The following is a 27,996-nucleotide window of genomic DNA, read 5'->3' on the forward strand; positions in this document are numbered from 1 at the left end:
CGGCCACCGCCCACCCGCCCCACCCCCTGTGCTCCGGGCACCCAGCTGACATCTGGGGGCCCTTTCTCCACTCGCGGTTTCCTGCTTCCCTTCCGTTCTGACAGCGAAAACCGCTGCCCCACCCAGCTCACTCACCCTGGCGCCCTGGGAATTACTATTCTCTCCCCTCACCCACCGCATCCACGATCCCCGACCCCTGTCCTCATCCCCATCAACATCCGGGATGTGTAACGCTCCATCCCAGACTCAAAAATCTGAAGCCACCCGCGCTGTGATCATGCACAAGTCTTAATTTAATGGGTAAAAACATTAAATTATTACAACATTTTTTTCCAATAAAGCATAATAAATAGAATCCATTTCTTTTAAAACGCTGTACAAGAGACTGGAAAACAAGCTTCCAACAGAATATGAATAACTCATTCTACCTTCTTACTGATTTGGGACTCTCCCCCCACCCCCTATGCCCGAAGCAACGTGCACACTTCAGGTCTCTGAGCACAGCCAGCCAAGGTCACCAGGTTCTAGGCTCCCTGGAGGTGATGACTTCACTCTTAAACGCTCTGCCCTTGGGTCTTGTCTGAGGGCCCAGCAGCCTGGGGCGCAGAAGAAACTGAACCGTTTAGGTGGCTGTGGCCTGCAGGAGCCCTTCTCTGTCCAACACACCAAAAGGAGTGAGAAAAACAAATGAGAAACGTCCCCCAAATACCCACACACCCCGAAAACCAACACCTATAAGCCACAAACTGGTGCTCCTCCCCTACTGCGGCAGTGGGCAGGAGAAACAAGAAGAGAAAGTGTTTCTTCCCCTCTCTTCTGATACATAACCCCACGGGGTTCTCTTCCTGGAGAGAGTGACCCCAGATCACAGCGGGGCCACCATGTGCCCCTGCAGGATGTCCACGAGGTCCTGAGCCCCTCTCTGCAGTGCCAGCTCCAGGGGTGTGAGACCCCTGGCATCCCTGCGATGGAGATCAGATTCAGCCGCCAGAAAGCTGACCACGGCAGTGTGACCCTCTTGCACCGCCAGATGGATGGGAAGTGCCCCGGTGCCATCAGGCGCGTTGACATCAGCCCCGTGCTCCACTAGGACCTTCAGGGTGTCCAGGAATCCAGTGCGGGCTGCGTCATGGACTGGACTGGTGCCGGAGGTGTCCTGGACATTGGGGCTGGCACCTTGCTTCAGCAACTCCAGGGCGATGGCAGTGCTGCCAAACATCATGACCTGTGTGACGGACAGAGGATCAGGAGGTCCTCAAGGGAGGGGGTTCCAAAAAACGGGTTATTGGAGAGAGAAGGGTCATCCAGAAAGAGGCATCTCCCAGGAACAGGAAATGCCAGAGAAGGGGTCCTCTAGTGAACGGAGAAGCTGCATAAGCCCCCAGGGGACTGTTTGAGATGCAGAGAAAAAGTTCTCCTGGGAATAGGGACCCCCTCAAAAGCTGGTCACTCCCTTAAGAATGAGACCCCCCAACCCAGAGAACAGCCCCCATGGAAACTTTCAAGGAACCTAAGACTCTCCCCCAAGGGACCAAAGACGCCCCCCGATATGGGCAATCACCAGGAAATATAAAATCCCCTCCAGGAAATGGGCCCCCACAGATGGAGAACTACCCCCAAAGAATTGATAGTCCTCATAAGGGAAAAGAGATGTCAAAGGAAAGCGAACCCTACCCCCTTCTCCAGGAAATAGCCTCCTCCTATATAATGGTGATGTCACCTCAGAGTACCTGAGAGCTCCCTTCAAGAAGCGGGATTCCAAAAGCAATAATAAGAGAAGAGAAACGAGACTCCCCTGTAAACTGTCTCCCAGGGAATATAGGGATGTCCTGCGATCTGACACTGTTCCTCCACTGGGGCCCCCACACTATAGCTAGGATCCGCATAATCTTTAGGAATGAAGACCCCACCCCCAAGTAACCAGATATGTCTCAGAGAGCCCCCTACAAAATGAGGAACCCCTGGAGACAGGACCTCTCCTTCCAGAGATCGGATCTCCCCATAGAAGCCCCAAGAAACGTGAGCCGTCCCCATGGAAACGGTATCCAAAGGAGCTGAACCCGCACCTACGGAATAAGAACCTCCCCAGGGAAAGCGAATCTTCGGCACTCAGAGAACCAGGACTCCTCCCAGAGAAGATGCTAAAAAGCTTTCCCCTCCCCCCACAACCTAGCCTCAACCACCACCCACCTTCGAAAGGGGACCGTGGGGGAACAATGAAAGCCTAGAGAAGAAGGACTGGTTTCCAGTGGGTCACCACCAGGGCCAGGAGACCAGAGGAGAGGGGCTCTGGGGTCTCGATCCTCACTCCGCCGAGCCGCCCCGCCCCTGACCTGGGCCGGCCCGGCCTCACCTGCAGCGCCGTCTTGCCGAAGCGGTTGAGGGCGTCGGGATGCACCAGCTCGCGGTGCAGAAGGCGGCGCACCTCCTGCACGTCGCCCCGGGCCGCGGCCCCACTCAGCCGGTCGCCGGAGCGGACCTCCTCCAGCAGCATGTCGACACTGACGGCCTGCGAAGCCCCCCGCCCCGCCCCAACCCGGCGCTGTCAGCACGGAGCAACCGGCGGGCGCTGGCCCGAGCAGCCCTCCCGGGATGCGGCCGCGGTGCGCCCGGCTGCGCTGCACTCCCGGCCGGGCTCCCCAGCCCAAGACCCCGGCCCTCCCAGCGGGCTCCTCCCCCTGTCAGCCGGAGGCAGGCGAGGGGCTGGGAACTGGGCCCAACCCTCGGCCGCCCGCGGGGCCCGGCCCGGCGCCCGCCCCTTGGGGGCCGGGTCTCCCCCTAACTCACCCTCCCTCCTCCTTGCCGGGCGGGGTCTGCTCTGAGCCTGCGCCGCCGCCGCCGCCGAGGCAGCAGCCAGGGGGCGGAGCCAAAGTGCTCCCGGCCACGCCCCGAACGCCGCGGATTTGTTTTCTTACAAACTCGCTACTGTGTAGCGGATCAGCCTTGCCCGAGGCGCGACCTTACGGCATTCCTCCCGCAGAACCTGCATAACCAATGGCTGCGCGTCGCCGGGGAAATTTCGAGCTCGGCGTGAAACGCGTCGTTCCTGATTGGTCAGAGCTCAGCAACCGATGGACCGCCGGCAATGGCGGGGTTTTCGGTTTTCAAATGAACCCGGCGGGCGGGAAAGACGGCGGCTTTAACTGACCCAGGGAGAAAGGTCAGGGGCAGGGTAGCGCGGGCTGCTCTGGGACCTCGGCGCCTCCTGGGGGAAGGGAGGCAGGACTGGGGCCACCCAATCCGAGGTCCCACTACTAATAGACATTCATTGGCCCTTACTACGCGCTGGTTGCTTTATTTCATTCATTCATTCATTCACTGTGTGCAGGGGTTGTCCTGGGAGCTGGACGCACACATTCAAGCAACTAAATAATATTAGATAGTGTCAAGCGCCGTGAAGAAAGGGAAACGGGGAGACGGGGTGGATGAGGAAGGGATCACCCTGACTGGCTCAGACTGAGCCAGGAGGAAAGGAGCCTGCAGCTGCCACGTGGGAAGGCCTGGGAGGGCATAGTCGCAGCCAGACAGGGACTCAGAGATCTTCGCTCAAAGATTTACTTAGTACCTCCTAGAGGTGCCCGAGTGGAGAGCACGCCGGCGGCCCCTGCTGCAGGGACACCTATGGTCTGGGGCCAGAGACGATAATTTTTTTTTATTTATGTATTTATTTTTAAGTCAGGGTCTCACTCCCGTCACCCAGGCCGGAGTGCAGTGGTACTATCACAGCTCACTGCAGCCTCGACTTCCCCGGCTCAAGTGATCCTCCCGCCTCAGCCTCCCGAGTAGCTGGGATTACAGGGCACACTACCACGCCTGGCTAATTTGTATTTTTAGTAGAGACGGGTTTTCACCATGTTGCCCAGGCTAGTGTTTTTTGTTTGTTTGTTGTTTGTGTTTTGCTTTTAAATACTTTTTTAAAAAAAATTTGGGGTTCTTGCTATGTTGCCCAGGCTGGTCCCGAATTCCTGGGCTCAACGGATCCTTCTGCCTTGGCCTACAAAACTGTTGGGATTACAGGCGTGAGTTCCAGCGCCCCGCCAATAGTTAAATCTTTTTTTTTTTTTTTTTTTTTTTTGAGGCGGAGTCTCGCTCTGTCGCCCGGACTGGAGTGCAGTGGCCAGATCTCAGCTCACTGCAAGCTCCGCCTCCCGGGTTCACGCCATTCTCCTGCCTCAGCCTCCCGAGTAGCTGGGACTACAGGCGCCCGCCACCTCGCCCGGCTAGTTTTTGTATTTTTAGTAGAGACGGGGTTTCACCGTGTTAGCCAGGATGGTCTCGATCTCCTGACCTCGTGATCCGCCCGTCTCGGCCTCCCAAAGTGCTGGGATTACAGGCTTGAGCCACCGCGCCCGGCCGTTAAATCTTTTTAGAGTGGTAGAGGCGACTGACCCGATGAGCCTAGCCGTTGAAACAGAAAGGCAAAGAGGGCCTCCCTGAGGAGGTGACATTTGATTTGAGACTTAAAGGTGAGGGAGGGAGACTTGTGGTTATATGGGGAAAAGCGTACCAGCTGGGAGGCACAGCAGATGCTGAGGCCCAGAGGTGGGAGTGTGCCTGGTGTGGTACAGAGGAGGGGAGAGCAGGTAGGTGGGGGATCGGGGTGGCAATTGTGCAGATCAAGCCGTGGCTTATTATTATTTTTTTTTGAGACGGAGTCTCACTCTGTTGCCCAGGCTGGAGTGCAGTGGCGCAATCTTGTCTCACCGCAAGCTCCGCCTCCCGGGTTCACGCCCTTCTCCTGCCTCAGCCTCCGGAGTAGCTGGGACTACAGGCGCACACTGTCACGCCCCGCTAATTTTTTTGTATTTTTAGTAGAGACGGGGTTTCACCGTGTTAGCCAGGATGGTTTCAGTCTCCTGACCTTGTGATCCGCCCGCCTCGGCCTCTCCAAAGTGCTGGGATTACAGGCATGAGCCACCGCGCCTGGCCTTTTTTTTTTTTCTGAGACAGAGTCTCTCTCTGTTGCCCACGCCCGACCAGACCATGACTTTAATAAGATAGAAATGCCGAGCGCAGTGGCTCACGCCTGTAATCCCAACACTTTGGGAGGCTGAGGCAGGTGGATCACCTGAGGTCAGGAGTTCGAGACCAGCATGGCCTACATGGTGAAATCCCGTCTCTATTAAAAAATACTAAAATTGGCCTGGCGCAGTGGCTCACGCCTGTAATCCCAACATTTTGGGAGGCCAAGGAGGGCGGATCATGACGTCAGGAGTTTGAGACCAGCCTGACCAACATGGTAAAACCCCGTCTCTACTAAAAATACAAAAATTAGCGGGGCATGGTGGTGCGTGCCTGTAATCCCGCTACTAAGGAGGCTGAGACAGGAGAATCACTTGAACCTGGGAGGTGGAGGTTGCAGTGAGCAGAGATCACACCACTGTACTCCAGCCTGAGGGACAGAGCGAGACTTCGTCACAAAAAAAAAAAAAAAAAAAAAAAAAAAGCTGGGCACAGTGGCTCATGCCTATAATCCCAGCACTTTGGGAGGCCGAGGCGGGCAGATGATGAGGTCAGGAGTTCACCAGCCAACATGGTGAAACCCCGTCTCTAATAAAAATACAAAAATTAGCTGGGCATGGTATTGGGCGCCTGTAATCCCAGCTACTCGGGAGGCTGAGGCAGGGGAATCACTTGAACCCGGGAGGCGGAGGTTGCAGTGAGCCGAGATCGCACCGCACTCCTCCAGCCTGAAAAAAAAAAAAAAAAAAACAAAAATTAGCCAGGCGTGGTGGTGGGTGACTATAATCCCAGCTACTCTGGAGGCTGAGGCAGGAGAATTGCCTGAACCTGGGAGGCAGAGGTTGCAGTGAGCCGAAATCAGGACACTGCACTCCAGCTTGGACTACAGTGAGACTAGCTCAAAAAAAAGAAAAAAGAAAAAAGAAAAAAGAAAAGAAAAGAAAAGAAATGAAAGAAAGAAGCGATGCTAACACACGCCCTCTAGCGGCTTTTGGGGGAACAGACTGGAGGTGGGAAGCAAATCAACAGCAGAGGACCAGGGAGATGGGGGAACAGACTGGAGGTGGGAAGCAAATCAACAGCAGAGGACCAGGGAGATGACCCGGGACTGAGGAATGGACACGTGTTGCCCACTTCAGTAATGTCCCCATTCAAAAAGCACATAGACAGCTGCTAGATTCATCTTTTTAATGACATCCTAAAATTCAGAGGAGGAGCCAGCGGGGCCTCTGGGCTCAGCAGCTGTGAAGAAGGGACGCGCAACACCTGCTAAGGCAGGCCGTTGCGAGAAGGCACTCGCGAGGGGGACTTCAAGCCCCTCTTCTATTTCTTCATGTAAAATCAAGGGGACGGGGAAAGCTCTAAGGGCGAGGGAAGCAGAGAGAGTTTCTCTCCCAGCCTATGGAATAAGGAAGATGTGAGGAAGGGGCAGGTGCTGGGAGCAAGAAACTGCCAAATCCAGGACCTGCCTTCACACAGACACACACAGCCCACACCTTCCCTCCCTCTAAAATCTGCATCTGGGGCTGTAGGGAAGCCCCGTGTTCGAGCCCCCATCTCTTCTCCTAGCTGGTACGAAGTTGGTAATCTGCAGAGAAAGAATGAGGAGGGGCCATCTCAGAAATGGGGAGGGGGGCCAGTCACAGTGACTCACACTTACAATCCTAGCACTTTGGGAAGTCGAGGCGGGCAGATCACTTGAGGTCAGGGGTTCCAGACCAGCCTGGCCAACATGGTGAAACCCCATCTCTATTAAAAATAAAACATTAGCTGGGCACAGTAGTCGGTACCTGTAATCCCAGGTACTTGGGAGGCTGAGGCATAAGAATCGCTTGAACCCGGGAGGTGGAGGTTGCAGTGAGCTGAGATCGTGCCACTGTACTCCAGCCTGGGTGACAGAGTGAGACTCCATCTCGAAAAAGAAAAGAAATGGGGAGAGGGGGAAGGAAGAGGGACAGCCTCCCACACCCCCTCAATGTATCCCCTATCCCAGCACTTATGATCAACAAGGCTAAGAATGGGGCTAAACACACGCACTGTAACCATAGCAACAAAGTGGTTTCCAGGCAGTAGTTGGGAGTGCTATAGGTTCAGCCCCTTCTCCAAATTCACCACCACCCTAGAGCTGACAACTGCCCCCGCTTTTTTTTCCTTTTTTGAGCCAGGGTCTCACTTTTGCCCAGGCTAGCGTGATCACAGCTCACTGCAGCCTCGACCTCCTGGGCTCAGGCGATCCTCCCACCTCAGCCTCCTGAGTTGCTGGGACTACAGGTGTGCACATCACACCTGGCTAATTTTTTCTTTTTTTTTTTTTTTGAGAGGGAGTCTCGCTCTGTCGCCCAGGCTGCAGTGCAGTGGCCGGATCTCAGCTCACTGCAAACTCCGCCTCCCGAGCAGCTGGGACTACAGGCACCCGCCACCTCGCCCAGCTAGTTTTTTGTATTGTTTAGTAGAGACGGGGTTTCACTGGGTTAGCCAGGATGGTCTCGATCTCCTGACTTTGTGATCTTCCCGTCTCGGCCTCCCAAAGTGCTGGGATTACAGGCTTGAGCCACCGCGCCTGGCCCCCGCACCTGGCTAATTTTTATACTTTTTTGTAGTGCAGGGGTTTTGCTGTGTTGCCAAGGCTGGTCTGGAACTCCTGAGCTCAAGCGGTCCTCTCACCTCAGCCTCCCAAAGTGCTGGAATTACAGATGTGAGCCACCACACCCAGCCAACTGCCCCCATTTTAAAGACGTGCAAACCAAGGCCCAGGGTGCCATGACAAGAAGGGGCCGTTTGCTTTTCCTTTTTTTTTTTTCTGAGACAGGGTCTCTGTCGCCCAGGTGGGGTGCAGTGGCACGATCTCAACTCACCGCAACCTTCGCCTCCTGGGTTCAAGCAATTCTGCCTCAGCCTCCTGAGTAGCTTGGATTATAGGCACGAGCCACCAGGCCTGGCTAATTTTTGTGTTTTTAGTAGAAACAAGGTTTCACCATGTTGGTCAGGTTGGTCTCCACCTGCCTTGGCCTCCCAAAGTGCTGGGATTACATGCGTGAACCACCACACCTGACCCTCGTTGGTTTTCTGAGCTAGAATGTGGTGGAACCCCCCGAGTCCCTACCCACTGCCTTTGCCTCACCCCATTGTCCCCAGGAGCTGGGCTCCTTACCGCCACTCTGGGTGATGTAGCGAACCCAGGGCAGGGCCTGGTAACCACTCTTCTCAATGATCTTCATGTATCGGACCTAGAAGGGAATGAAAAGAAGTGGTCCAGGATTGCAGGAGGGAGGAGGCCAGGGCCAGGGAGAAAGAGATGGCTTAGGCCAAGGGGCTACATGGCACAGGCTGGGATCGATGAGGGGACATCGCATGGTCTTGGCGGGACAAGGTGGCACAGGCAAGGGAATGGTGAATGGCTTTGGAGGGGGAGAAGGGACAGAAGTGAACAAGCCAGTGGGGAACGAGGTGGCACAGGCCGGGGGAGAGGGAGCTCAGACTGTGGGCAGATAAAGGTAACACTGCTCTAGGAAAAGACCAGGCAACCTTCAGAGGAGTGTTGACACAGGCCAGGGGACTGAGGTGACTCAAGCCAAGGGACAGGAGAGAGGGGAACCCACCAAAGTCAAGGGGAGGAGCCTCCCTGCCAGCTTCTCTCACCTGGATCCCAGAGACAGTGAAGTAGGGGATCTCAAACTTGACCCCGATGGGGGGCCGGCCCTCCACCTCCTCCTTTTCCACGCTGGGGAGGCCAAAGTGGGCTCGCATCAAGTACTCCTTGCCCCCCTGAGGGAACATGGGGGCATTAGGCACACCAGGGCCCCCCTACGCTCCTGAGACCTTCCTTACAGCAACCCCTGGAGCAAGATCTGCTCACAGCCCATTTCACAGACAGGAAAATAAACGCTCTTTAGCCTGGGCAACATAGTGAGATCCCATCTCTACAAAAGTTTAAAAATTAGCTGGGTACAGTGGAACACGCCTGTAGTTTTGGCTACTCGGGAGGGTGAAGCAGGAGGATCCCTTGAGTCTGGGAGTTTGAGGCTGCAGTAAGCCGTGATCGCACCACTCCACTCCAACCTGGGTGACACTCACGAGGGAAGATTCTGATTGCAAAACCCAATCAGGGTTTTTTTTCTTTTTTTAACTACCATGTCCTGTTTTACAGGCACTGACGATCCACCTCTCCCAAGATCACAGGGACAAACTAAAACCTCTAGCAGCCAATGGATGTGGGTCACCTGCCCATTTCACAGACGGGCAAACTGAGCCTCCTTAAGTGAAAATGGGCTTCCCAAACCCACCCAGCTCAGCAAAGCAATAGTGAGGAAGTTGAACCCAGGGCTGGTTTCCTTGAGACATTGGCAGGGGGATATTTAAATCCACTCACTTCCCGTCATGGAAGTTTACCCATCTGTGAAATAGACTGGCCTGGTTTCTAGCTTGATCACTCCCACAGAATGATCACTTGCATACATATGTACCTCTCTGATTTATTTGTATTTCTTTTTTCTTAAATTCTTTTTTTTCTTGAGACAGAGTGTCACTCCGTCACCCCGACTGGAATGTGGTGGCGCGATCTCGGCTCACTGTAACCTCCACCTCCCAGGTTCAAGTGATTCTCCTGCCTCAGCCTCCTGAGTAGCTGGGACTACAGGCACGCGCCCCCATGCCCGGCTAATTTTTGTATTTTTATTAGAGACGGGGTTTCATCATGTTGGTCAGGCTGTTCTTGAACTCCTAACCTCAGGTGATCCACCTGCTTCAGCCTCCCAAAGTGCTAGGATTACAGGTAGGAGCCACCACGCCCGGCCTCTTAATTTTTTTTTTTTTGAGACGGAGTCTCGCTCTGTCACCCAGGCTGGAGTGTGCAGTGGCACGGTCTCAACTCACTGCAACATCTGCCTCCCGGGTTCAAGCAATTCTCCTGCCTCAGTCTCTTGAGTAGCTGGGATTACAGGCATGCACCACCATACCCAGCTAATTTTTTTTTTTTTTTTTTGAGACGGAGTCTCGCTCTGTCGCCCGGGCTGGAGTGCAGTGGTCAGATCTCAGCTCACTGCAAGCTCCGCCTCCTGGGTTTACGCCATTCTCCTGCCTCAGCCTCCCGAGTAGCTGGGACTGCAGGCGCCCGCCACCTCGCCCGGCTAGTTTTTTGTATTTTTTTAGTAGAGACGAGGTTTCACAGTGTTAGCCAGGATGGTCTCGATCTCCTGACCTCGTGATCCGCCCGTCTCGGCCTCCCAAAGTGCTGGGATTACAGGCTTGAGCCACCGCACCCGGCCCACCCAGCTAATTTTTATAATTTTAGTAGAGACGGGGTTTCACCATGTTGGTCGGGCTGGTCTCGAACTCCTGACCTCGTGATCCACACACCTCTCAACCTCCCAAAGTGCTGGGATTTCAGGTGTGAGCCACTGCGTCCACCTCCTCTTAATATTTTTATGGAGGCAGGGTCTCACTGTGTTCTCCAGGCTGGTCTCCAGCTCCTGGGTTCAAACAATCTGCCATGTCAGCTTCTCAAAGTGCTGGCATTCCAGTCATGAGCCACCACACCTGACTGGGTCTCTGATTTACTCTCTGCCTTGTTCTCATGCCTCCTGGGCAGCCCCTACACTACTCCAGTTCCCTCCACCCCCAGATCCCCCACCGCTCCCTGATGCTTACCGGGAAGGACTTAATACTCCAAATCACGACGTTTCTCTCTGGCACATACTTGGCGCTGCCCACACTGGTCTTGAATCTGGGGGAGTCGGCATCGCTGGGTACAGGCACAGATATCTCCACACCGTTGGCCACTGACTGTTTCTTAAACTGCCCCTTGGCCTGTCAGGGGAGCATGAAGAATTCGCTTGCTCATCCTTCAAATATTCACCAAGCCCTTTTTTTTTTTTTTTTTTTTTTTTTTTGAGATGGAGTCTCGCTCTGTCGCCCAGACTGGAGTGCAGTGGTGAGATCTCAGCTCACTGAAAGCTCCACCTCCTGGGTTCACGCCATTCTCCTGCTCAGTCTCCCGAGTAGCTGGAACTACAGGCGCACGCCACCACGCCCGGCTAATTTTTTTTTTATATGTTCAGTAGAGATGGGGTTTCACCATGTTAGCCAGGATGGTCTCGATCTCCTGACCTCGTGATCCACCCACCTCGGCCTCCCAAAGTGCTGGGATTACACGTGTGAGCCACCGCGCCCGGTCAGACTTTGTTTTTTCTTTTTTTTTTTGGAGATGAGGTCTAGCTCTGTCATCCAGGCTAGAGTGCTTGTCTCACTGCACCCTCCTCTTCCTGGGCTCAAGCAATCCTCCCACCTCAGCCTCCCAACTATCTGGGACTACAGGCACTCACCACTGGGCTAATTTTTGTATTTTTTGTAGAAACAGGGTTTCACCATGTTTGCCCAGGCTGGTCTCAAAGTCCTGGGTTTAAGTGATCTAATCACCCCAGCCTCCCAAAGTGCTGAGATTACAGGTGTGAGCCACCGCGCCCACCCGAAATCATGCACTGTTAATAAGCATTCCCCCAAGGCCCACCTTGACCATGATCTCCACGCGGCTGTGCGAGAACTTCTCAATGACAGACTCAATCCAGATCAGTGGCTTGACCTGTGGGAAGAAGGGGGGAGTTCTTAGAGACTCCAGGGTCACTCTCTCTTTTTTTTTTTTTTTTTTGAGATAGAGTCGCTTCTTCACCCAGGCTGGAGTGCCATGGTGTGATCTTGGCTCACTGCAACCTCCACCTCCCGGACTCAAGCAATTCTCCTGCCTCAGCCTCCCCAGTAGCTGGGATTACAGGCATGTGCCACCACGCCCGGCTAACTTTTGTATTTTTAGTAGAGACAGGGCTTCACCCTGTTGGCCAGGCTGGTCTCGAACTCCTGTCCTCAAGTGATCCACCCGACTCAGCCTCCAAAAGTGTTGGGATTACAGGCGTGAGCCACCGCGCTGGGCCCAGCGTCACTCTCCAGCCTACCCCATCCTACCCTACCCATACGTGGCTGGACCCCGCCTCACCTGGGTGCTGAGGCGGTAGGACATGAGCTCAAAGTCACCATCAGGCGGGATGAAGGAGATGGTGCGGTCATTGTCAAAGCGGGAGAGCCGCACGCACTGGTGGAATTTTACATCCTCCAGCTCTACCGATTTGTTCTTGCCACCTGAAACTCAGAGTGGAGAGTGCAGAGTGACCCTGGGGACCAGGAAAGCATCCCTATCCCTACCTTCCCTGCCCACCACTATCACCGATTTCACATATGGGGAAACTGGGGCCCAGAGAGGATGAACAAAAACTGGGAGAGTAGAGCTGGAATCTAAACCTAGCATCTGTACCCACAGGGCCTGGCTTTTTTTTTTTTTTTTTTTTTTTTTTTTTTTGAGACGGAGTTTCACTCTTGTTGCCCAGACTGGAGTGCAATGGCACGATCTTGGCTCACCGCAACCTCCACTTCCCGAATTCAAGCAATTCTCTTGCCTCAGCCTCCTGAGTAGCTGGAATTACAGGCATGTGCCACCACGCCCGGCTAATTTTGTATTTTTTGTAGAGACAGAGTTTCTCCATGTTAGTCAGGCTGGTCTCAAACTCCCGACCTCAGGTGATCCTCCCGCCTCGGCCTCCCAAAGTGTGGGGAAAAGAAAGAGAGATCAGCCTGTTACTGTGTCTATATAGAAGGAAGCAGACATAAGAGACTCCATTTTGTTCTGTATCTCTGTTTGAGATGCTGTTAATCTGTGACCCTACCCCCAACCTTGTCCTTGCAAGAGACATGTGCTGTGGTGACTTAAGGTTTAAAGGATTTGGGGCTGTGCAGGATGTGCTTTGTTAAACAAGTACCTGAAGGCAGCTTGCTGGTTAAAAAGTCATCACCATTCTCTTAATCTCAACTACCCAGAGACACGTACACGGCCAAAGGTCGCAGGGACCTCTGCCTAGAAAAGCTAGGTATTGTCCAAGGTTTCTCCCCATGTGATAGTCTGGAACAATGCTGTTAAAAGGTTTATGGAGATGTTTCCATATGTATATCAAGGCACAGCATTTTCCTTTGAACTTATTCATGTCACAGAGATCTTTATCCATATGTCTTACTGCTAATTTTCTACCTACAATGATCCTATTATCCTGCTACTTCCTTTTCTTTAAGATGGTAAAGATAATTATCAATAAATACTAAGGGAACTCAGAGACCGGTGCAGGCGTGGGTCCTCTGTAAGCTGAGCGCCGGTCCCCTGGGCCCCACTTTTCTTTCTCTATACTTTGTCTCTGTGTCTTATTTCTTTTCTCAAGTCTCTTGTTCCACCTAACGAGAAACACCCACAAGCGTGGAGGGGCAGGCCACCCCTTCACCAAAGTGCTGGGATTACAGGCATGAGCCACTGTATCTGGCAGTGTCTGACTTTTAAATATGATGCTGAGGCCGGGAGTGGTGGCTCACACCTGTAATCCCAGCACTTTGGGAGGCCGAGACAGGTGGATCACAGGGCAAAGAGACCGAGACCATCCTGGCCAACGTGGTAAAACCCCGTCTCTACTAAAAATACAAAAAAAAATTAGCAGGGTGTGGTGGCACTTGCCTGTAGTCCCAGCTACTCGGGAGGCTGAGGCAGGAGAATCGCTTGAACCCAGAAGGCAGAGGTTGCAGTGAGCCGAGATCATGCCACTGCACTCCAGCCTGGTGACAGAGCGAGACTCCATCTCAAATAAACAAATAAATAAGATGCTGAGCCAGGCACAGTAGTTCACACCTGTACTCCTAGCACTTTGGGAGGCCAAGGCAGGAGGATCGCTTGAGGCCAGGAGATTAGACCAGCCTGGGCAACAAAAGCGAGACCTCCGTCTCTATAAAAAATTTAAAAAGTAGGTGGTCCATGCCTGTGGTCCCAGCTACTCGAGAGGCTGTGGTGGGAGGATCACTTGAGCTTCGGAGGTCAAGCCTGCAGTGAGCTATGATTACACCACTGCACTCCAGCCTGAGCGACACAGCAAGACCCCATCTCTAAATAAATAAATAAGATGCTATTATGTCTCCTCCTCCCAGTAGGATGTCATCTCTGTAAGAACGAGAGTTTGTCTTTTTCTTCACTGCTGTGTCCTCAGAGCCTAAAACTGCAACTGGCACCCAGCAGTCGCTCAATGATGAAACAGCCTTTTCAAAGTCAACTGCTGGCTGCAATACTGGCCGTGACCAGCAGATGGAGAGGGAGCGCTTATTTCAAAACCGGCCGCGATTCTAAGTCCCCACGTGGGCCGGGTTTGCGACTCCCCTGTGCACTTCTCAGAAGAAAGGTCCCCTAAATACTTACGGCCAGTGAGCTCGAAGAGCACGCGGTCATTGAGGCCCAGCCGTAGCTCTGGCATTCCCGACAGAAACACCTTGAGCTTGATGGTACCAACGATCTCGCTCAGCAGGACGCTGCCGTTGGCGTTGACCTGAGGATGGATGTGGGGGGTGGTCAGCAGGCATCCAGCTCCCTCTCCCGCAGCCAGGCTCTGGAAGGGGTGCCGGGGAGTTATGCGGGCTCACCAGCAGGTTGACAGACTCTATGACATCAATGAAGACCTCGTTCTTCTTATACTTGATACCCTCAGAGCGCCAGGACACAGCGTTAGTGACAGTGGGTGGCACCCGTGACTTGCCTGTCTCCAGCTTGTTGCTCTGCTGAGTGATGTACCTGGAGTGAGGGCGGTAGGGACAAGCAGCTGGACACAGGGACACCTCTGTGGACCTCCTCCAGTTACTTATACCCACAGTCCAGCCTGCCCCCAGGGGTCCACTCACTCCTGCAGGATCTTGCTGTCAGTTGTCTGCGGGAAGCCAAAGTCCATGAGCTCATCCAGCAACTCATAGACGATGACAAAGTTGTCCCGGATGCTCTCCTCCTCCAGCTCCTTGAAGTATTCGCAGAATACCTGGGGGTCAGGGGAGAGAGACACCCACAAAAGTGTGGCTAAGGGCTGAGCACAGTAGCTCATGCCTGTAACCCCAGCACCTTGGGAAGCCAAGGCACAAGGATCACTTGAGGTGAGTTCAAGACCAGCCTGGGCAACATAGTGAGCCCCTATCTCTAACAACAACAAAAATTGTATTAGGAGGTCGAGGCCTCAGTGGGCCATGAGGATGCCACTGCACTCCAGCCTGGGCAACAGAATAAGATCCTGTCTCAAAAACAAAAAAGGCTGGGCATGGTGGCTCATGCCTGTAATCCCAATAATGGGAGGCCGAGGCAGGCAGATCACTCGAGGTCAGGAGTTTGAGACCAGCCTAGCCAACATGGTGAAACCCTGTCTCTACTAAAAATACAAAAATTAGCCAGGCATGGTGGCACCTGCCTGTAATTGCAGCAACTAGGGAGGCTGAAGCAGGAGAATTGCTTGAACTCAGGAGGTAGAGGTTACAGTGAGCTGAGATTGTGCCACTACACTCCAGCCTGGGCAACAAAGCGAGACCCTATCTCAAAAAAAAAAAAAAGAAAAGAAAAGAAAAAGTGTGCTGAATGCTTGAAAAAGTAGGCAAAAAAGGCTGGCTGTGGTGGCTTTTTTTTTGAGACTAAGTCTCACAGTGTTCCCCAGGCTAGAGTGCAGTGGTGAGATCTCGGCTCACTACAACCTCCGCCTTCCAGGTTCAGGTGATTCTACTGCTTCAGCCTCCCCAGTAGCTGGGATTACAGGTGCATGCCAGCATGCCCGGCTAATTTTTGTATTTTTAGTAGAGACAGGGTTTCTCCATGTTGGCCAGGCTGGTCTCAAACTCCTGACCTCAAGTGATTTACCCGCTTCAGCCTCCAAAAGTGCTTTGATAGAGGCGTGAGCCACCGCGCCCAGCCTCTACTAAAAAAATTTTTTTAATTAGTGGGACATGGTGTCTCAAAAAAAAAAGAAAATAAAGAAACGAGCCAGGCATGGTGGCTCATACCTGTACTCACAGCACTTTAGGAGGCTGAGGTGGGTGGATCACCTGAGGTTAGGAGTGTGGGTGGATCACCTGAGGTCAGGAGTTTGAGACCAGCCTGGCCAAATACAAAAAATTAGCTGGGCGTGGTGGCACATGCCTGTAATCCCAGGTACGCAGGAGGCTGAGTCAGGAGAATCCCTTGAACCCAGCAGGCAGAGGTTGAGGTGAGCCAAGATTGTGCCATTGCAGCCTGGGCAACAAGAGCAAAACTCTGTCTCAAAAGAAGGGAGGGGTCCAGGTGCGGTGGCTCATGCCTGTAATCCCAGCACTTTGGGAGGCCAAGGCAGGAGGATTACTTCAATCCAGAAGTTCTAGACCAGCCTGGGCAATATAGCAAGACCCCGTCTCTACCAGAAAAAAAAAAAAAAAAAGAAGGCCCAGAGAGATCTGGGAAGGCTTCCTATCAGAAAAGGATCTTGAAAGAGGCTGGCAAGAGGGGTAGACAGATAGACCAGTCAGCCAATGGGAGGCTAGTACCTACCTCTATTGTCTTATACAGGAAGGAGTACACCAGGGAGGCATTGGCGTTCTTCGACGTGGTGGCCACCACTGGGGGCAGCAAGGTTAAGGAAAAGGTGCCATTTATGGAGGAGTAAATGGAATACCGACCCTGAACCTCCACCCTGTCCCTTGCCACCACCCTCATCTCTACCTGCCCCTGCCCCCTAGCCTGAGCCACAGAGATGTGCTGGGCAACGCCTGTCCTCAGCCCACCCTCTCTCAGCCTGAGCGGCCACCATCGCCGATACCCCCCACACCCACCCCCAGGGACACCACGTGGGGTGGATACAGTAGAGGTTGCTGTGTTTGATCCATAGGAAGTGGACCTGGCCATGGCTCAGCAGCGGGGCCAGGGCACCTTCCTCCTCCCTCTGTACCAGCAGAGGCATGAAGTGCTCAATCTTGCTCATGGCCACATCGCCCTTGTAATTGCGGCTGATCAACGGCTGAGGGTGGGAGGAAACGACCCGGTCACCACCAGCATCTAGGAACCTACCACGCTGCGGGGGCACAGTGCCTGGTTCTGACCCTACTTCCTAGCTGAGGGGCTTGGGCAAGGCTCTGCCTCCTTGTGCCTGTTTCCCGCTCTGTAAGATGGGAGTGTGATGACAACAGCTAAATGGGTCTAGGACCCTCACTAAGCGCCAGGCTGTGTTTTAGTAAAGAGTAGGTGACGGCTGGACACAGTGGCTCATGCCTGTAATCCCAGCATTTTGGGAGGCTGAGGTGGGTGGATCATTAGGTCAAGAGATCAAGACCATCCTGGCCAACATGGTGAAACCCCGTCTTTACTAAAAATACAAAAAATTAGTCAGATGTGGTGATGCGCACCTATAGTCCTAGTTACTCGGGAGGCTGAGGCAGGAGGATCACTTGAACCTGGGAGGCGGAGGTTGCAGTGAGTCGAGATCACGGCACTGCGCTCCAGCCTGGTGACAGAGCAAGACTCCGTCTCAAAAGAAGAAAGAGAAAGAAAGAGAGAAAGCGAGGGAGGGGGGGAAGGCAGGCAGGCAGGCAGGCAGGAAGGCAGGCAACTAAAACAAGAGTAGATGTTTGCTAACTTAGTTCTTGCCACAACCCTGTGGGGTAGATGTTATCATCATCTCAATTTTACATAGGAGAAGTGAGGTTAGAAACCATGTCCGTTGGAAGCATATGGAAACTGGGGATTGATCTAAGGCATCCTGGGTCCAGAATCCCTGCTGTTGCCCCAGACTTCATTTGCACCAAAGTGGGATTATTTAAAAAAAAAAAAAGAAAGAAAAAGAAAGAAAGAAAAGTCCAGGTGCAATGACTCACTCATGTAATCCCACTGCTTCGGGAGACCGAGGCAGGAGAATCGCTTGAGGCCAGGAGTTTGAGACCAGTTTTGGCAACATAGCAGGATCCCTCTACAAAAAATTTCAAGAATTAGCTGAGCATGGTGGCCTGCACCTGTGTAGTCACAGCTACTCTGGAGTCTGAGGCAGGAAGATCGATTGAACCTAGGAGGTTGAGGCTGCAGTGAAGTGTGATCATACTACTGCACTCCAGCCTGGGCAACAGAGTGAGACCCTGAAGAAAAGAAGGAAGGAAAGGAAGTAAGGAAGGAGAAAGGAAGGAGGAAGGAAGGAAAGGAAGGAAGGAAGGAAGAAGGAAGGAAGGAAGAGGGAAGGAAGGAAGGAAGAAGGAATTAATGTAAGGAAGCAAAGGGGAAGAAGGAAGGAAGGAAAAGGAGGAAGGAGTAAGGGAAGAAGGGACGGAGGAAGGAAGGAAGGAATGTAGAGACAGGAAAGGAAGGAGGATTAAAGGTTAGAGAGAAAAGGAAAGGAAGGAAAGGAAGAAGGATAAAAAAAGGAAAAAGAAAAATGATTGTTCGTATGATCGTGCCTGGTAGTCAGGAAGCCACCCATAATAGTGAACACTTCTGGCTGGGTGCGGTGGCTCACACCTTTAATCCCACTACTTTAGGAGGCTGAGGCAGGTGGATCATGAGGTCAAGAGATCAAGACCATCCTGGCCAACATGGTGAAACACCGTCTCTACTAAAAAAATAAAAATTATGCCGGGCGCGGTGGCTCAAGCCTGTAATCCCAGCACTTTGGGAGGCCGAGACGGGTGGATCACGAGGTCAGGAGATCGAGACCATCCTGGATAACACGGTGAAACCCCGTCTCTACTAAAAAATACAAAAAAATTTAGCCGGGCGAGGTGGCGGGCGCCTGTAGTCCCAGCTACTCAGGAGGCTGAGGCAGGAGAACGGTGTGAACCCAGGAGGCGGAGCTTGTAATGAGCTGAGATCCGGCAACTGCACGCCAGTCTGGGCAACAGAGCGAGACTCCGTCTCAAAAAAAAAAAAAAAAAAAAAATGAATTAGCTGGGTGTGGTGGCACGTGCCTGTAATCCCAGCTACTCGGGAGGCTGAGGCACGAGAATCACTGGAACCCAGGAGGTGAAGGTTGCAGTGAGCTGAGATCACACCAGCCTGGTGACAGAGCGAGACTCCATCTCATAAAAAAAAAAGAGTTACTACTTCCAAGGTTGTTTCATCCAGCGTCTGAACAGGGAGGACCCATGGCAGATTCTCAAACATCTTAGTTCTCACTATTAATATTAACGGGGGCCGGGTGCGGTGGCTCAAGTCTGTAATCCCAGCACTTTGGGAGGCCGAGACGGGTGGATCACGAGGTCAGGAGATCGAGACCATCCTGGATAACACGGTGAAACCCCGTCTCTACTAAAAAATACAAAAAAATTTAGCCGGGCGAGGTGGCGGGCGCCTGTAGTCCCAGCTACTCAGGAGGCTGAGGCAGGAGAACGGTGTGAACCCGGGAGGCGGAGCTTGTAATGAGCTGAGATCCGGCAACTGCACGCCAGTCTGGGCAACAGAGCGAGACTCCGTCTCAAAAAAAAAAAAAAAAAAAAATGAATTAGCTGGGTGTGGTGGCACGTGCCTGTAATCCCAGCTACTCGGGAGGCTGAGGCACGAGAATCACTGGAACCCAGGAGGTGAAGGTTGCAGTGAGCTGAGATCACACCAGCCTGGTGACAGAGCGAGACTCCATCTCAAAAAAAAAAAGAGTTACTACTTCCAAGGTTGTTTCATCCAGCGTCTGAACAGGGAGGACCCATGGCAGATTCTCAAACATCTTAGTTCTCACTATTAATATTAACGGGGGCCGGGTGCGGTGGCTCAAGCCTGTAATCCCAGCACTTTGGGAGGCCGACATGGGCGGATCACGAGGTCAGGAGATCGAAACCATCCTGGCTAACACGGTGAAACCCTGTCTCTACTAAAAATACAAAACACTAGCCGGGCGAGGTGGCGGGTGCCTGTAGTCCCAGACACTTGGGAGGCTGAGGCAGGAGAATGGCGTAAACCAGGAGGCGGAGCTTGCAGTGAGCTGAGATCCGGCCACTGCACTCCAGCCTGGGAGACAGAGCGAGACTCTGTCTCAAAAAAAAAAAAAAAAAAAAAAAAATTAACGGGAGGCCAGGAGCGGTGGCTCACACCTGTAATCCCAGCACTTTGGGAGGCCGAGACGGTAGGATCACGAGGTCAGGAGATCGAGACCATCCTGGCTAACATGGTGAAACCCCGTCTCTACTAAAAATACAAAAAAATTAGCCGGGCGCAGTGGCAGGCACCTGTAGTCCCAGATACACGGGAGGCTGAGGCAGGAGAATGGTGTGAACCCGGGAGGCAGAGCTTGCAGTGAGTGGAGATCATGCCACTGCACTCCAGCCTGGGCAACAGAGAGAGACTCCATCTCAAAAATAAATAAATAAAAAATAAATAAATATATATATATTAATGGGAATATTATTTTCACCGCCACTCTTATTTTGGCTATTAAATGACAAGACAGGCTGGCTGCTGTGGCTGACACCTGTCATCCTAGCACTTTGGGAGGCTGAAGCAGGGGATAGCTGGGGCCCAGGAGTTCAAGACCACCCTGGGCAACATAGCAAGACCCCATCTCTACAAAAAAATAAAAAATAAAAATAGGCCAGATGTGGCCGGGCGCAGGGGCTCGCGTCTGTAATCCCAGCACTTTGGGAGGCCGAGGTGGGTGGATCACGAGGTCAAGAGATTGAGACCATCCTGGCCAACATGGTGAAACCCCATCTCTACTAAATATACAAAAAATTAGCTGGGCGTGATGGCACGCACCTGTAATCCCAGCTACTCAGGAGGCTGAGGCAGGAGAATCACTTCAACTCGAGAGGTGGAGGTTGCAGTGAGCCAAGATCATGCCATTGCACTCCAGCTTGGGCGACAAGGTGAGACTCCGTCTCAAAAAAATAAAAAATAAAAATACAAAAATTAGCCAGGCATGGTGGCACACACCTGTAGTCCCAGCTACTCGGAAAGCTGAGGCAGGAGAGTTGCTTGAACCTGGGAGATGGAGGTTGCAGTGAGCCAAGATGGAGCCACTGCACTCCAGCCTGAGTGACAGAGCAAGACTCCATTAAAAAAAAAAAAATTAAAAATAGCTGGGCATGGCTGGGCACGGTGGCTCACGCCTGTAATCCCAGCACTTTGGGGGGCCAAGGCGGGTGGACCACCTGAGGTCAGGAGTTCAAGACCAGCCTGCCCAAGATGGTGAAACCCCATCTCTACTAAAAATACAAAAAAATTAGCCTGGTGTGGTGGTGGGCACCTGTAATCCCAGCTACTCGGGAGGCTAAGGCAGTAGAATCGCTTGAACCTGGGAGGCAGAGGTCGCAGTGAGTCAGATAGCACCACTGCACTCCCGCCTGAGTAACAAGAGTGAAACTCTATCTCAAAAAAAAAAAAAAAAAAAAAAAAAAAAAAGCCGGGCATAGAGGGGTCAGCCAGCAGCCCCAGCTACCCAGGAGTTTGAGACCAGCTTTGGCAACATAGCGGGATCCCTCTGCAAAAAAATATCAAGAATTAGCCAGGCATGGTGGCCTGCACCTGTGTAGTCACAGCTACTCCAGAGACTGAGGCAGGAGGATCGCTTGAGCCTAGAAATTTCAGGATGCAGTGAGCTATGATTGCACCACTACACTCAAGCCTGGGAGACAGCAAGAGACCCTATCTCCAAATTTAAAAAAGACAAGAGGAATAAAAGGACTTCAGGAAGAGGCAAGGCAGCCACAGATCCAGGGAGTTAGAGGCCCCTGTTCCAGTTGCCTTCCCCAGGTATTAACACTGTGGATGCCGACGGTGACGGAGATAATTTCAATTTGCTGAGTCCCTAATATTTCCAGAAAAGCCACTGTGCTAAGTAGTTTACACGCAGCGAGTTGTATTAATTCTCATTGGGTGGGGACCTCTGTTGCTCCCATTTTTACATACAGAGAAACTGAGACCCTGGGAGGCGAACGCCTTGGCCTCAGGCACAAAGCGAGTGAATGCTGGAGGTGGGATTTGACCCGGGATTTCCAGGGATTGCGGGGACGGGGTGGGGGGGGGTGTTCCCAGGCCCATTGCTGGGGCCTCCGTGGCCTGCGCGGAGGGGTCGCCCCTGAATCCCCGGGAGCGAGACCTCACCTGTCCGTCTCCCAACTCCTCATGCCCAGCCTCACCTTGCCCTTGACGTCGAGAATGAAGACAGCCGAGGCGGACATGGTGGCGGTTGAGGGACCTAGCAGGCGGGGAGGGAGCGCCAGGAGGCGACGGCGGCGCCGCTTCCTTCTTCCTGCGGAAGCGCCTGCGCCCAGGTGAGAGCCCAGGTGTGTGCGTCTTAAAGGGGAGGCGGCCAGGTGAGCAGCGCTGTCGGCCAACGTGAAGACCGCTGCGGGGCCAGGAGAGGTACTGCGACTTCAGATGCGTCTGCTGCCCCCCTTCACTTTCCCTAGCCACCCAGCAGTAATGACGGGTGGAGACCCCAGACCAGTCATCCATCCTTCCATCCATTCATTCATCCTTCCTTTCATTCATCTATCCATTCATCCATCCATCCATCCATCCTTCCATTCTTGCATTCATTAATCCATCCATTCATTAATCCATCCATGCATCTACTCATTTAGCCATTCATTAATCCATCTTCCATCGATTCATTGATCCATCTATCCATTCGTCATCCATTTATTCATCCATTTTTGCATTCATTTATTTATTCATCTATCCATTATCCATCCATCCATCCGTTCATTTATTCATCCATTCATTCATCCATTCTAACATTCATCAATTTATTCATCTATCCATCCATCCATCCGTTCATCCATTCTTGCATTAATTTATTCATCTAAACATTCATCAATCCATCCATCCATTCATCCATTCTAGCATTCATTAATTAATTCATATATCCATTCATCCATTCTTGCATTAATTTATTCATCTAAACATTCATCAGTCCATCCATCCATCCATCCATCCATCCATTCATCCATTCTTGCATTCATTAATTAATTCATCTATCCATTCATCCACCCATCTATCCATCCATTCATTCATCCTCTCATTAATTCATCCATCCATTCATCTTGTTTCTCCTCTGTCTCACCCACACATGTCAGCCCCAATACAACAGGGACTTTGTCTTGTTCATGTTTATGTCCCTAGTGCTCAGCACTGAGTGCTCAAAATTTGTCCAATTCATTCATTCACTCATTCATATAATAAATTTTACTGGTGAATTTTACTGAGTGAATTTGAAATACTAATTCATTCAGTAACAGGAACTGTGGACCAGGACAAATGTACTTGCTTTTATTATTCTTACAAATTACTCTTATTCATTCCAAAAAACCTTTTTTTTTTTTTTTTTTTTGAGATGGAGTCTCGCTCTGTTGTCCATGCTGGAGTGCAGTGGCGTGATTTTGGCTCACTGCAACCTCTGCCTCCCAGGTTCAAGCAATCCTCCTGCCTCTAGTAGCTGTCATTACAGGCAAGTGCCGCCACACCCGGCTAATTTTTTTTTTTTTCTTTTTTTTTGAGACGGAGTCTCACTCTGTTGCCCAGGCTGGAGTGCAGTGGGGTGATCTCGGCTCACTACAAGCTCCGCCTCCCGGGTTCACACCATTTTCCTGCCTCAGCCTCCGGAGTAGCTGGGACTACAGGCGCCCGCCACCGCGCCCGGCTAATTTTTTGTATTTTTAGTAGAGACGGGGTTTTACCGTGTTAGCCAGGATGATCTTGATCTCCTGACCTCAGGTGATCCACCTGCCGCAGCCTCCCAAAGTGCTGGGATTACAGGTGTGAGCTACTGCACCCAGCCATAAAACCGTTTTTTGTAGAGACAGAGTCTCACTCTGTACCCTAGACTGGAGTGCAGTGATGCAATCATGGCTCACTGCAGCCTCGACTTCCTGGGCTCAAGCCATCCTCCTACCTCAGTCTCCCTAGTAACTAGAACTACAGGCACAAACCGCCACACCTAGTTAGTTTTTTTTTTGAGACAGAGTTTTGCTCCTGTTGCCCAGGCTGGAGTGCAATGACAAGATCTCGGCTCACTGAAACCTCCGCCACTCAGGTTCAAGCAATTCTCGTGCCTCAGCCTCCCACGTAACTGGGATTACTGGCATGAGCCACTACGCCCAACTAATTTTTTTTGTATTTTTGGTAGAGATGGGGTTTCTCCATGTTAGTCAGGCTGGTCTCGAACTCATGACCTCAGGTGATCCACCCGCCTTGGCCTCCCAAAGTGCTGGGATGACAGGCATGAACCACCACGCCTGGTCACACTTAGCTTTTTTTTTTTTTTTTTGAGATGGAGTCTCGTCCTGTCACCGAGGCTGGAGTGCAATGATGTGATCTCTGCTCACTGCAACCTCTGCCTTCTAGGTTCAAGCGATTCTCCTGCCTCAGCCTCCCGAGTAACTGGGATTACAGGTGTGCGCCACCATGCCCAGCTAATTTTTTCTATCTTTAGTAGAGATGGGGTTTCACTATGTTGCCCAGGCTGGTCGTGAACTCCTGACCTCATGATCCACCTGCTTTGGCCTCCCAGAGTGCTGGGATTACAGGCGCGAGCCACTGTGCCTGGCCCACACCTAGCTAACTTTTTTTTGGTTGTTTTTGTTTTTTGTTTTAGATGGAGTCTGGCTTTGTCACCCAGGGTGGAGTGCAATGGCTCAATCTCTGGTCACTGCAACCTCTGCCTCCCAGCTTCAAGCAATTCTCTGCCTCAGCCTCCCAAGTGGCTGGGATTACAGGTGCCTGCTACCACACCCAGCTAATTTTTTTTTTTTTTTTTTTTTTTTTTTGTATTTTTAGTAGAGACGGGGTTTCACCATCTTGGCCAGGCTGGTCTTGAACTCCTGACCTTATGATCCACCCACCTCAGCTTCCCAAAGTGCTGGGATTACAGGCATGAGCCACCGCGCCCGGCCCACCTAGCTAATTTTTTAATTTTTTGTAGAGATGGGGTCTTTGTATGTTGCCCAGGCTGGTCTCAAACTCCTGGGCTCAAGTGATCCTCCCACCTTAGCCCTCCAAAGTACTGGGATTACAGACGTAGTCTGAGCCACTGTACCTGGTTTGTGCAGATTAAATGAGTTATTCTGTGCGACGTGGTGTTGGAAGGGAACTTGGAAGCTGACTGTCAACCATGTCGCTGAGAAGGAGGAGGATGAAGATGATGATCTGGATGATGATGTAGCAGTTGAGAGCACAGATGCTGGGTTTAATTCTTGACACCACCACACACTGGCTGTAAGGCATGGGCTGGTGATTGCACCTGCTGTGCCTCAGTCTCCCCTTCTGTTAAATGGGTATAACAGCCATGGTGCCCTATCCTGCAATTGCATAGCCAAATGCTTGGCACAACCCCTAGCTCCATGCATGTTTCGTGCACACCAGCTACTGCAGACCCAGATTCCACCCCTTGACTTTCCTTTTTTTTTTTTTTTTTTTTTTTTCTGAAATAGAGTCTTGCTCTGTCACACGGCTGGAGTGCAGTGGTTCAGTCTCAGCTCACTGCAACCTCCACCTCCCAGGTTCAAGCCATTCTCCTGCCTCAGCCTCCTGAGTAGCTGGGACTACAGGTGCACACCACCACGCCTGGCTAATTTTTGTATTTTTATTAGAGACAGGGTTTCACCATGTTGGCCAGGATGGTCTCAAACTCTTGCCCTCGTGATCCACCCACCTTGGCGTCCCAAAGTGCGGTAGTTTCGAGGACAGGGCAGAAGGAAAGGGAAAGTAAACCTCAGCCTTGCTCAGAACCACCTTGTTTGGCTGAGGGAAGGAGATGTCCTTCAGGGCCTCCAAGGAGCAAGACTCAGCCTACCCAGACCTCACCTGTCCTTTCCCCAAACACTGCCCCCAGCCCTTTATCAGCCGCTGGAGGTGCGGACTTACAGAACAGCAGCTATCAGGATTATCCATTTGCCTCTCCACCTGAAATTAACATCAACATTGACAGCAGCAGTGCACTTTAATGAAAACATTATCATCCTGGCCAGAAGCAGTATTTTTCACGCCTGTATCCCAGCACTTTGGGAGGCCAAGGTGGACAGATCACCCAAGGCCAGGAGTTTGAGACAAGCCTGGCCAACATGGTGAAATCCCGTCTCCACTAAAAACACAAAAATTAGCCAGGTGTGGTGACGCATGCCTGTAATCCCAGCTACTTGGGATGCTGAGGCAGGAGAATCACTTGAACCGGGAGGCGGAGGTTATAGTGAGCCGAGATTGCACCACTGCACTCCAGTCTGGGTGACAGAGTGAGACCCCATCTCAAAAAAATAAATAAATAAAATGAAAAATAAAAAGTTATCATCTGGCACAGGTCTCCTTTGTGCCATCTTAGAAAGTCAGAAGCAGGGACACAGAGAGGTGAAGGCACCTGCCCAAGCCCGCGGCCACACAGCCAGGAGGGAGTTGAGCCAGAATTCAAATCTGAGTCCCGGGATTTAACAGTCTGGTCCCAGCCTGCTTCTGTCTACTTTGCTATATTGCTGGATGCAAATATTACTGTTAGTAACACTAACTCTGGCTTAAAGGGTGCTCACCCTAAGTGAGGGTGGCCCTAAATGTCTCCCATGTAGGAATCCTCAAGACAATCCCTTGAATTAGGGAAGCCTATTATCTTTTATTTATTTATTTATTTATTTGTTTATTTATGACAAGGACTTGCTTTGTCATCCAGGCTGTAGTACAGTGGTGCAATCACGGCTCACTGCAGCCTCAATCTTCTGAACTCAAGAGATCCTCCCATCTAGACCTCTCCAGTAGCTGGGACTGCAGGTGAGCACCACCATTCCCGGCTAATCTTTAAATTTTTTGTAGAGATGGGGTCTCGGCCGGGCGCGGTGGCTCAAGCCTGTAATCCCAGCACTTTGGGAGGCCGAGACGGGCGGATCACGAGGTCAGGAGATCGAGACCATCCTGGCTAACATGGTGAAACCCCGTCTCTACTAAAAATACAAAAAACTAGCCGGGCGACCTGGCGGGCGCCTGTAGTCCCAGCTACTCGGGAGGCTGAGGCAGGAGAATGGCGGGAACCCGGGAGGCGGAGCTTGCAGTGAGCTGAGATCCGGCCACTGCACTCCAGCCTGGGCGGCAGAGCGAGACTCCGTCTCAAAAAAAAAAAAAAAAAAAAAAAAAAAAAAAAAGAGATGGGGTCTCACTACGTTGCTCAAGCTGGTCTTGAGCTCCTGGCCTCAAGCCGTCCTCCCACCTCAGCCTTCCAGAACACTGGGATTACAGATGTGAGTCACCTCCCCCAACTCTATTATATTCATTTGACAGATAGGGAAACTGAGACCCTGAGAGGGTAAGTGATTTTTACAATGTCATCCAGTCAGAAGAAGGAGAGCTGGGATTTGAGCCCTGGAAAGCACAAGATTTTTTTTTTTTTTTTTTTTTTCTGAGACGGAGTCTCGCTCTGTCGTCCAGGCTGGAGTGCAATGATGCGATCTCGACTCACTGCAACCTCCGCCTTACGGGTTCAAGTGATTCTTCCGTCTCAGCCTCCCAAGTAGCTGGGACCACAGGTTTGTGCCACCATGCCCAGCTAATTTTTATATTTTTAGTAGAGATGGGGTTTCGCCATATTGGCCAGGCTGGTCTCGAACCCCTGACCTTGTGATTGGCCCACGTTGCACGTTGGCATCCCAAAGTGCTGGGATTACAGGCTTGAGCCACTGCGCCCGGCCTTTTTTTTTTTTTTTCTTTTTTTGAGACAGAGTTTTGCTCTTGTTGCCCAGGCTGGAGGCCAATGGTGCAACCTTGGCTCACCATAACCTCCGCCTCCCAGGTTCAAGGGATTCTCCTGCCTCAGCCTCCCTAGTAGCTGGGATTACAGGCATGCACCAACATGCCCGGCTAACTTTGTGTTTTTAGTAGAGACAAGGTTTCTCCATGTTGGTCAGGCTGGTCTCAAACTCCCAACTTCAGGTGACCTACCCACCTCAGCCTCCCAAATTGCTGGGATTACAGGGGTGAGCCACTGCAACTGGCCTTGATTTTTTTTTTTTTTTTTTTTTTTTTTTTTTTTTTTTTTGAGGCAGGGTCTCTGTCACCCAGGCTGGAGTGCAGTGGTGTGATCTCAGCTCACTGCAACCTCCACTTCCCTGGGTTCAAACAATCAAGCAATTCTCCTACCCCAGCCTCCTGCACAGCTGGGACCACAGGTGCGTGACCACCACACTCAGCTCATTTTTATACTTTTCGGTACAGACAGGTTTCACAGTGTCGCCCAGGCTGGTCTC

The 27,996-nt window shown here is 52.0% G+C and overlaps 2 protein-coding genes across 3 annotated transcripts; both read right to left on the reverse strand.

Annotated features, from left to right (window-relative positions):
* Positions 1 to 270: 270 nt before the first annotated feature.
* CDKN2D (cyclin dependent kinase inhibitor 2D) lies at positions 271 to 2,815 on the reverse strand. Its single transcript, XM_030936705.1, has 2 exons — positions 2,354 to 2,815; positions 271 to 1,225 (listed from the first exon to the last, which is right to left on the reverse strand). Exons 1-2 carry the CDS (start codon positions 2,492 to 2,494, stop codon positions 866 to 868), a joined length of 501 nt encoding a protein of 166 aa, XP_030792565.1. The 5' UTR covers positions 2,495 to 2,815; the 3' UTR covers positions 271 to 865.
* Positions 2,816 to 6,136: 3,321 nt separating this feature from the next.
* On the reverse strand, positions 6,137 to 22,035 carry AP1M2 (adaptor related protein complex 1 subunit mu 2). 2 transcript variants are annotated; one of them, XM_030937081.1, is made up of 12 exons: positions 21,916 to 22,035; positions 16,670 to 16,826; positions 16,361 to 16,428; positions 14,707 to 14,837; positions 14,452 to 14,599; positions 14,231 to 14,357; positions 11,948 to 12,096; positions 11,468 to 11,539; positions 10,609 to 10,767; positions 8,602 to 8,727; positions 8,114 to 8,189; positions 6,137 to 6,550 (listed from the first exon to the last, which is right to left on the reverse strand). In XM_030937081.1, the coding sequence occupies exons 1-12, from the start codon at positions 21,955 to 21,957 to the stop codon at positions 6,528 to 6,530; spliced, it is 1,278 nt and encodes a 425-aa protein (XP_030792941.1). In that variant the 5' UTR covers positions 21,958 to 22,035; the 3' UTR covers positions 6,137 to 6,527. The 2 variants fall into 2 exon arrangements, with proteins under 2 accessions (XP_030792941.1, XP_010372061.1); XM_010373759.2 differs by having other exon boundaries at positions 11,948 to 12,090; positions 21,916 to 22,034.
* Between the last annotated feature and the right edge of the window lie 5,961 nt (positions 22,036 to 27,996).

This window comes from Rhinopithecus roxellana, chromosome 8 (assembly GCF_007565055.1).
Source record: "Rhinopithecus roxellana isolate Shanxi Qingling chromosome 8, ASM756505v1, whole genome shotgun sequence".
NCBI lineage: Eukaryota > Metazoa > Chordata > Mammalia > Primates > Cercopithecidae > Rhinopithecus > Rhinopithecus roxellana.